General features: G+C 31.1%; 1 protein-coding gene across 1 annotated transcript; it reads right to left on the reverse strand.

Moving 5' to 3' along the window:
• Window positions 1–5,831: 5,831 nt before the first annotated feature.
• On the reverse strand, window positions 5,832–6,649 carry LOC149181981 (uncharacterized). The gene is made up of 2 exons (XM_089414414.1): window positions 5,993–6,649; window positions 5,832–5,909 (listed from the first exon to the last, which is right to left on the reverse strand). Exons 1-2 carry the CDS (start codon window positions 6,647–6,649, stop codon window positions 5,832–5,834), a joined length of 735 nt encoding a protein of 244 aa, XP_089270540.1.
• Between the last annotated feature and the right edge of the window lie 4,244 nt (window positions 6,650–10,893).

Here is a 10,893-nt window from a genome sequence, read left to right on the forward strand (position 1 = left end):
AAGGCTACAAAGAATAGTAGCCTCTCTACAACAGAAGCAGAGTACATAGCTGCAACAGAAGCATGTAAAGAGATGTTGTGGATGCAGCGATTCTTAGGAGAGATAGGAATAAAGCAGGACAAGTATGTGTTATATTGCGATAGTCAGAGTGCCATTCACTTGCCGAAAAACCCAGCATTTCATTCAAAAACCAAGCACATTGACTTAAGGTACCATTGGATCCGGCATGTGTTGGAGGAAGAACAGTTATCCTTGGAAAAGATCCATACAGATAGGAAGCCTGCTGATATGCTCACTAAGATTCTACCATGAAATAAACATGAGTTATGTAGAGGCATGGTAGGACTCGGTGTGACTTGATTCATATTTGGCTTCAAGTGGGATAATGTTAATTGTGAAGCCAAAATTCATGCAGGATTCTAGATCCTTCTAGATCTCCAGGATTCTAGATCTTTCTACACCGCCATTAGTTTCTAGATCATTCCAGATCTCCATCTGAATCACATACATGATTCTAGATCCTTCTTTTGCCTCTGTAAATTTGTAATTTCTTTGGCTAAGCAAGCAAGTCAAGGCTCAAGCCTGTTATGTAATGCAAATTGATTTCTGTTCTCCAGTGATTGTTCTATCTATTTTGTTGTTTCTAACTGAGTAATATTGTTGTTTCTCCATTTGTCTGTCTCTGTGAATTATTTTCTGCTATTGTCGTCTAAGTCTCTGAGTATACATCCGTTGTGTGTTATGTATGCTCTAGTCTAACAATATGATGGTGTGAGAATGGAACACAAATCCTCGTAGTAAACATTACTTTGTGCATTAAAGAAGTGAAAGGGACATGTTGGGGAAATAAGCTCGTCATTGATAATGGTGTGAGCATGGAACACAAATCCTCCCAGTAAACTTTATTTTGTGCTTGGATTGAAATAAGTTAATTTACTGAGTGAAAGATTTCAGACATGTTGTGAAGAAAATTCATAAAGAATATAAAGAATGTTAAAACTAAACTTTTAAAACTCTTGCTTACCTGTAGTCTGGTAATGACGAACATAAAAACACAAATTATCTTGTCGGCCTGTAGTTTGAATGCAGGTTAATTGATAAAGAAATGAGGCAAATATATATTCATGAAGTATTTTAAAATGATTAAAATAAATCTATTTCAATATGTTTAACTTGAATATGCATCAGGGATTAAGGAGATTTCGTAAACATTCAAGCAAACATTAAGTTGATTGCAAAATATCTAAGCAATTTGGTTACAAAATGGAAGCTCCATGCAGTGAATTTATCTAAGCTTGTTTCATATCAGTCAATGTTACCAGACCTGACTCCAATACTAGTTTCCTTCTACATAGTAACTACTACGACTTAACAAGGATCTATTATTACTATTCTTGAGAATCTCTATTTGCATAAGATACAACATAGAGCATTACAAAAACAATATTAAACGCTTACTTCATCACTACTATAAATTCCTCAAGTCGCCAGAGACCTCCAATGTGTAAGGAGGTCCCTTATACAACCGAGCATGTTAACCATGGTTCAATTCAACTCAAACAGAGCCAAACTCAGGTTTAACAGAGCATGTGAACCATGTATGCGAAGGTATTCAACTTGAAATCGAGGATCGATCATCAACAATGTTAGGAATCTTAAGTCCAATATGATGATATAATGTTAGGAATCCAAGTCCAATAGGTTAATATAAGAATGTGACTTATACATCCATCAAGCCTCTATGTAATTATTATTAATTTAAATTTTATTTTAAATGGTTTATTTTCAATTATAATTATAATTTTATTTTAAATAATTTAATCACTTTAATCTAAACATTATATTATATAAAATTTTATAACATTTCTTTGCTATTTTTTTTTTCAATTTGAATTTTATTTAAAATAATTTAACGGAGTTGACATAACATTACAATATATAATATTCTACAACATTGTTGTTATACTAAAACTATATTTGTCAATATAATAAAGTAATTTTAATTGTATCAAAAAGCATTCACAATATTTATCTATCTTCCAAAATTTCAAAAATATATATCAAACTAAAATAAATCTTAATCTATATTTTTGAATTAGACTAAAAATTTACAAGGTTATTTATTTCTTTTTAATCTCAATAATGATAATAACAAAAATATATTTAAAAAATGAATCCACTTTAATATTGATAATATCTTAATTGATTTTAACATAAATTAAATAAAAAATAAGAATAAAAATTATTGTTCATTATGACAATAAAGTGCTTATTTTATTATATAGGTTTTAAATTTTAATTTAATTATCAATAATTATTAGGTGGACCATAGAGATTTAAGCTCTACAAAATACTATAAAATAGTTCAATCTCAATAATGATAATAACAAAAATATATTAAAAAAAATGAATCCACTTTAATATTGATAATATCTTAATTGATTTTAACATAAATTAAATAAAAAATAAGAATAAAAATTATTGTTCATTATGACAATAAAGTGCTTATTTTATTATATAGGTTTTAAATTTTAATTTAATTATCAATAATTATTAGGTGGACCATAGAGATTTAAGCTCTACAAAATACTATAAAATAGTTCAAGTAGGAGTCACATATCAAAGGTTGAAATGTATCTTAAAAGGAATTATGACATTTCTTCTATTTTAATTAAATTGATTAATTAAAAGAAAACATATGAAAATGAGTTTTTCTTTTAATGATGATGACGATAATCAAAGTCCTCTAATACTAATATGGTCTATCAAACATTAAAAAAGTAAGAAATTAATAAAAATTCTAGAACATATTATTTTTATGATTTAAAATAAGTGAGAGAAGCAATACCAAATCAAAATACTTTTTGTTATCTTAATAAATCAAGAAAATTGATAGTGTGACAGATATTTTGAAAATTAAAACAACATGACTAAAAATATGACTAAATTACAAAATACAGAAAAATACTTTTCATCAAACCCTTCTAACTATAAATAAATTATTCATAATAAATAAAATATATATATTTTAATTTTACTACTTTCACTATTACAAAATAATTAAATAAAAACTTTTTCTTCCAACTCATAATGAACATAAAATATTGCACACTATTTACAATAAGATTCAGATGGCAAAGAAAAACTCCCCATTCAAGCTTATCCCACACCAGCTCCTCGTGGACATCAGATTTTACCTTAATAGTCTTGGGGTGTTTATGGTATTGTTCTCTTAGAAACTTTCAATCTAGATAAAAATAAAAATACAACAGCAACACATAAACACTCAAATTATTTTAATAACTATTTAATTATTTCCATTAATTCTAATATATTTTATAATAAACACATCACACTTTTAAATATATTACATTACAAAAAAATATTATAAAATACCAAAATCTCAAAGCTAATAAATCTCCAAAAATAAATTTAATAATCACATCAAAATGAATCCTATAATCAAATCGAATATAACCTATCAACTAGGAAATAACAAAAATTCTAAACTACAATCATTTTACTTGAGTGTAAATCCGATTTTAATAAAATAAAATTTAAAACAACATTAAAACCATCTTATTAAAATCAAATTTTAATAATATCAAACTTGAAAATTAAAAAATATCGAAGTATGGGAAAAAAATGATCAATTAGAATGACATCCTTGTATTGTAATAGTTTTACGCATACCTGCTAAAAAACCATATTATTAAAATCAAATTTTAATAATATCAAACTTGAAAATTAAAAAATATCATAGTATTGCAAAAAATAATAAATTAGAATGACATCCTTATAATAGTTTAGGCGTACGTGTTAAAATGACGACTTAAGACGAGCAATATGTGAAACTGAGGATATTATAGGAGCAATATGTCTATGTAGAGCATCCATAACTTCAGTCCAATGCTGTTTTATTTATTTTATATGGAATTTATTTTATATGAACAGTACGTTTTTTTAAGTAGAGTTTAAGACAAGTCAATTCATAATTGATTTTCATTTTTTTTTATAATAGTGTAATTGAAGATATAATTTTCTCTACATTTCATATATATTAAATATTATATTTTATAAATAATATTAATATTTAATTGTTGATCCAAGTAATGTGAAATCTATGAAAATTAAGAGATCCAAGGTTTATTTTATAGTTATGATTTAGTTTTATGAAAAGGAGGACAAGTAGACATAAACCCTCTAAAGTTTATTAGTAATTAGATGTTAAGCAAGTTACTAAATTGTTTTGGCATTAAATTTTTTATTATTAAATATTTTAAAATAAAATCATATTAAATAGTTAAAATTGTTATAAAATTAATTTGTAATATTTTTTTAAATAATAATTAAATTACTTATCTTATGTATATAAAATTTGAATCAATAACTGGATGTCTTAACAATACATTTATTAAAAACAACTAAATTTTATTAATAATAATATTTTATATTAAATATTAACTAAAAAAACATTTTTATCCAACCATATAATTTTCCATTAACTTTGACTCACATTAACTTCAACTCACTTAGAGGATCTATTATAGTTTATGAGAAAGCAAATTTTACCAAGTATTTAATATCAATCCAAGGTTTTCCAAGTAAAAGTAATGAGCTTTTAGCCATCTGGCATAAGAGTTTTTGTCTTTTGATGTTATAGATTCTAAACTACCTCAAACGATTTCTTTATGATCCACAAAATCCTCTTAATTTCTCTAACAAGTCCTTAATTCCGGCTATGGCTCAACTATATGAAAAATATCCACATAATTTTCTCCAACAAACTTCCCTCATATATCCATGATCCTCATTTCTAAAATCAAATCTGTATTTTAATAACAATATTTTCGCATATCTTTTATTTACATACATTTAGCTTAAAGTTAATTATGATAAATGAAAAGACCCTTAAAATCTAGGAGTTTTATCATCTAGAATGCTCCTGCACCACTTAGATGTCTGCAAGGTTCAAGACCTGTTAAACTAAGCTGCAGAAAGTTTTGTCTATGAACGGATATGTCTCAGTAACTAGCTTAAAATAATTGAAATACAACGGTAAAAAAATCTTAATGAATTCATATATATTAAAAATATTAAGAAAATTATGAATAAATAATAATATTGATGTTTTAGTTTTCTGCCGGTAGTCATCTTACAATTAAACTCATCAAAAATAATTTATACATAAACAATAATATTGATATTTTCACCATACCCCAATTAGTAAGGTACATCCATCACAAAAAAAAAACAATTAAAATTAAGGACCGGTCAACGTTTTCTTGTTTGGCTTCATTTTAAAATTGTCATTTGCAGTAAAAGAATTTGAAAGTCCAGAAAATTGTCAACATTTTTTGTTAGAAGTGAACCATAGTCAAAATAAAATATTTAACCATTCTAAAATTTCAGTAATAAAACTAAATTAGCATCCTGCGATATTTATGCAATAAGTTAAATTTCGTTTTCCTTTAAAAGCGTAATTTTTAGACAGCGGATTAGGATTGAAATATAAACTATGTAAGATTCGATGTGATATTGCTACATAGATGCCCGGATCACATGTCCTGGAATTTAAACGAAACTTAATACTACTTACTTCTGCTAAACCTCCATTAAAAGCAAATAGTGCACCTTCTTCTGTATGCGACCTATGGATTACACTGCCGAGTACTTGCAACAAAACTTCTTTCGATTAATGACTATCTTGAAAATGCATATTCAAAATTCAGAAATACAGCCTCCGCACTGCAACACAAAAAATATAACATGACAGCAGCATTCTCTTGACGAGCACCAAACAACACGTCCTTTCGTAGAGACGTTGACCTTCAAGTAGAGACGGCAGCACGGAAAACGTCGTTCAAAGGCGTGGTGGAAACCAGCGAAGCCCATAGCAGTTGCAGTGCCTGATAAATATAAATTTATTATGGTCTTCCGGTTAACAGCATAGTTATGAACACAAACTATAACAGGTATAGTATCTCCTTACCTCATCGGGACCCACATTCGCGTTTCGCTCGGCCAAATCTGATAAATCTTTGACATTCAGCTTATTGAGCAAGTTAATGCTGGTAATGGTTGATGCGGGAGATATCTGTAAGTCATCGGTGATTATGAAGGTAACCGTCTCCTTCACATATCCTCCCCCGCCGCTTCCACTTCCACTTACTCCTACAGCATCAGTTCTATCTCCCATGGAAGGGTTCTGTAATTGCACCTGATCTTTCGTAGTGTTGCCGCAGGAACACCTGCCGCCTCTCTGACTGGTCATATAGTGGGTACCGCCATTGTGCAGGTACCTGCAAACATAATAGACTGTGGGTGTGGGTGCCGAGTCTGCTGACTGTATTCGAAGGATTTTGTTGGAAAGGTTAGGTATAACCTTAGGCTCCAGTAAGTCGGATTTCTCGGAAATCATAAACATAGTCTGCAGCTTGTCTACACTGTCGTAAAGATTAGTGAGGCAGCCGATTGTCTTTGCTTGTTTCAACGCTGAAAGCAATTTGATAACAGAACCCGTTGGCAACGTGAGAAAGCTGAAGAGAATATCAACAAAATCCTTTCCTGCCTCCGCATACAATATCTTCCGACTTTGCTTGTTCACGAGAAGCCTTAAACTCATGCAACTAGCAGTTCCGCTTACCATCTCCATGACTTCACAACTGCGTAGGAAAAGCTGATAACAGAGTCGAACTATAACGTCAACAATCCGATATTGTTGTTGTCGTCGATTTAAAGGTGGTGGTGGCACAGCTCCCAAATTCGAGGACATTTTACTCGAGCGTTAATGTACTTTGTGAATGATGAGAATCTCCGATCAACCATCGTCATTTTAGATTTTGCTTACGACCGCAGATATTTGGATTTGATACTACATGTGGGGCGCATACGTTGACGTCCTTTGTTAAAAGCCCAGTTATGTGAAGATATAATCGACGAGTCAGAAACCGATTGATAAATTACCATTTAATAATAGTAACTTTTATGTACCTAAACTTGGCAGTATTTTATTGTATGTCAGGTAGACTATATCGGTTTCCCTAACTCCGTTGCCATATGGTACTCTACCACGTGTAGACTATATATGTTTGGAGTAGTCTATAATGCAACTTTTTGGAGAGGATTGGATGTTGTCATGGATGATGGTCATGCTATAGCACGGCAAATATTACGATTTTTGGGCAGCTGTGTTTTCCCAATTCTTCCCCGCAACGTCGGTTTGCATGAATCCATCGTTCCCGAGGTCTGACAACGAACATGACCCGCCGTCACTAACTCAATTAAACCATTGACAGATACCAGGACGACTCAATTAAAATATTGATAGATATTTTCCAGGCACGACACTAACTCTATTTCAAATTTCAAATGTCAGTTTTGAGCGCCCTTCTATTTCAAATTTCAAATTTTAGTTTTGCACCGCGTAGATCACTACATGAATGCCCATGCCCGGGAGGTTGTCTTACTGGTGTATTTCTTCTATGGCTGGTGGATAACCAACTTCTTCTTTATATTTAATGCGGGCATTTTTCTTAAGTTTTTGAAGCCATGGATGCCCCTGTGACTTAATGTTGCATGTGGAAAACAATGAGGCTTTACCTCGGGTAACATCGGTCTCTCTGTTTAACCTAGCGTCTGACGACAATGAAATTGTGAAACATACCGCCCTCTTCAGTCAATTTTTGCCTCTCGGCCTGTCAATTAACACCTGGACTATAATATCAATTGCTCTGCCTAGAATTCAATTTGATGTCGACAATTATGTTTGCTTGCAGCTGAAACAGAATGAGGTCGTTGTTAGAAATGAAATTGTGGACAGAGGAACCATGGAAGGTGAAGGAGGCTTTTAGCGTGTTGGACAAAGATAGCGACACGGAAATCAGTTTGTTGGATCTCCAATATTTCTTCGCTAGCAGCTGCTTTAGCGTGGGGCCTTTAGGGGCTGAGCAGAGAGGAAATGGAGGGAATGATAATTGTTTCCCACATTGATAACAATGGCTCAAGTAGAGAGTAAATGGAGGGCATGATAATTGTTGGCGACACCCACAACAATGGCTCTGTGAATTTTGAAGAGTTTCACTAGATTTTGTGGCTCATTATGTAGGAAATCGATGAAATAAATGAGCCCATATCCAACATTGATAATGGTGAAACGTGGGCATTGAAGGAGGCATTTAATCTGATGGACACAGACAAAGATGGGATTGTGAGCGCAGAGGATCTGAAGACCCCCTTCTCCTTAGGAGATTCCTAAATCCACCTCTATAGAAAAGTTAATGCTCCATCCTTACACTCACCTGACAGGAGCTTGACGTCACCGGGACCATTGATCATGGGCATGCATCCATGCATCCATCTCTCCTCACCCAGTTCCGGCGATGCGTGTTCCTGCCCGCCTCCAGCGCCGGTGTTCCTGCCCGAGTTGCCCAACGGTTCAGCGTAATCAATGCAAGTAGTGCGCTCCGATGCACTGATAGTAATCACGGCATTAATGTTATTCAAATAATGAGCCCATTTGAATTCAAATTCAAATTTGAATTTAAGCGCCCAAAATTCAGCGCTCATCTATATTTCAGCAACCACATTCGAATTTCTTCAGAGCTTCGTCAACCGGAAAAATCGCACATCTGTATCTCCCGCGGTCATTTCAAATATTTTCAAAAAGGCCGGCCCGCTCTTTTGCATATTGATTCTCTGTTCAGTTTTGTTTTGTCAATGAAGTTGCAGACGATAGAATATCATGACCTCGCCCTTCAAATTCGGTCTTCCAGAGATAAAACTCAAGAGCAGACAATGAACGAAGCAATGAAGGCTCTGTGCTCCACAGAAAACAGGCAATATGATGACGTTGAGAGCGCTATGACCGAAGAATTAAACTCTTTGGCCATGGGGATCTCAGAGAGCAAATGGCAGTGGAAGAAGGGTGAAGTTATGTTGAAGGATTGGGGTTCATACAGATCACTGGAAAAAAACCTTCTAGAGCTGGAGATAATGGGGAGCGAAATGAGCGTGGTGATGGAATCTGGCGGAGACTCAGCGTATTTGAGGATCCGAGAAGGTAATCAATGGAGAAAACTGGGAAGCTGTCGTCTTCTCAGTATAAAGGCGTGGTTCCTCAGGGGCAACGACAGGGGGATAACAAATGCGCTGGAAAATATTGCCACTTCATTAATACACCGAAAATTGGCACTCTTGGTCTGTGCTGGGTCGGTCGTAAACATACATATATACATCGACTCCTTTAACTGTAAATCCCAAGAAGCTGAGGAGAGGCCTTTCTCCTTTTCTAATGTTCGGTTGATTTTTATTCTTGGTTCTGTCCAAGACGACGATTCTTCTGAATCATTGGTCTCTCAATTTTTTAGCGGTGAATTGAAATGTACACAAAAATTTCAGCATGTTAAGACCCGTCGTTGTTATGAACCACCTGCAGTGATGGTTCAGTGTGGAAAGGGTTACTAGAGTCTTATGGAATAGAAATGATGCATTAAATTCGATATCGCCATGATGCCTTAGCTTTTGAGGTTTTCCTTGTATATATTTTGTAGTTGGAATTTGTTTTAATTTTTAGCTATACAAGATTTTCAATGTTTTCCCTAATATTTGATATTTTTTAACTAGTTATTTTAAAGGCATAATATTTAATATTTTTTAACTAGATATTTTAAAGGCATACACATTTTATAGGTATAATTTTAAGTATTTTTATTTTGAGTAGAATGTTTAGAATTTTAGTTTAATTATTAGAGATTTATATTTTATTAAATATTTTAAAATGGTTTTAATAGTAATTATGGTTTAAAAGTTAAGGTTTATCTTAAAAGTACTTATGGTATTTTTGTTCTTTTAATTAATTAATTTATTAAAATAATGTCATAAGAATATGAATTATGATTGGTGGATATTTGGTATTAATAAGCCATGGTATTGGTATTGGCACACAGTATTATAATAAAAGTTATTTGCAAATTAAGAATTTTCATGGTAAAATAGAGATGAATCTCCATGGCTAATAATTTTGGTATGTGTTTTTTAAAATAAATATGTTTAACATACATATTAATTTTTTTTTTATATAATTAATAATAATAATAATAAAGTTTTAATTTAGTTAATTTTAATGTTTTTTTAAATGTTGGTAATGTGATATGTATCATGAGCTTTGAGGCTTAGCTTAGTTCTGTGCATCATAAGTTCAATTCTCTCGACACTATTAGGTGAGTTTCTCATTAAAAAAAATTAAAAAAAATTGAAATATATCATAAGATAATGCTTTAATGTCTATCAACTTTTATTGACCATTTATTTTATATAATTATCTTAATTTTATATCACATATAAAATTTTCAAAATAAAATTTGTAATTAATAATGTTTTTTTTATGTTAGGATTAATAATATTTTTTATAATTTTTAATAAATGACATTTTATATATGCATAGTATAATTAATTTTAATGATTAAACTTTTTAAGCAATTATTTTTCAATATAATTTAGAAAATTAATTTAATTAATTATTGTTAATTGAGTTACTAAGAATTTGATTTTATTATAATATCTATCAACATCTTTGTTGAACATTTATTTTATATAATTATCTTAATTTTATACCATATAAAAATTTTCCAAAGCAATATTTGTGATTAATAATGATTTTTGTTTTAAAATTAATAATATTTTTTTTAATAATTAACGCATTTTATATATACTTAGTATAACTAGTTGTAATGATTTAATTGTCATTTTTCAATATAGTTTAGAAAAATAGTTTAAATAATTATTGATAGTAGCTCTATGTAAATTCTTAGTAATAAGAATTTGATTCTATTTTTTCCAAGTGTAATTATCCATTAAGTTTAAGCTGGAAAATAGTTATCCACTTCACTCACA

Source organism: Pinus tabuliformis, chromosome 3_2 (genome assembly GCF_031772625.1).
Source record: "Pinus tabuliformis cultivar Carrire ecotype Pingquan chromosome 3_2, CPIR1, whole genome shotgun sequence".
NCBI lineage: Eukaryota > Viridiplantae > Streptophyta > Pinopsida > Pinales > Pinaceae > Pinus > Pinus tabuliformis.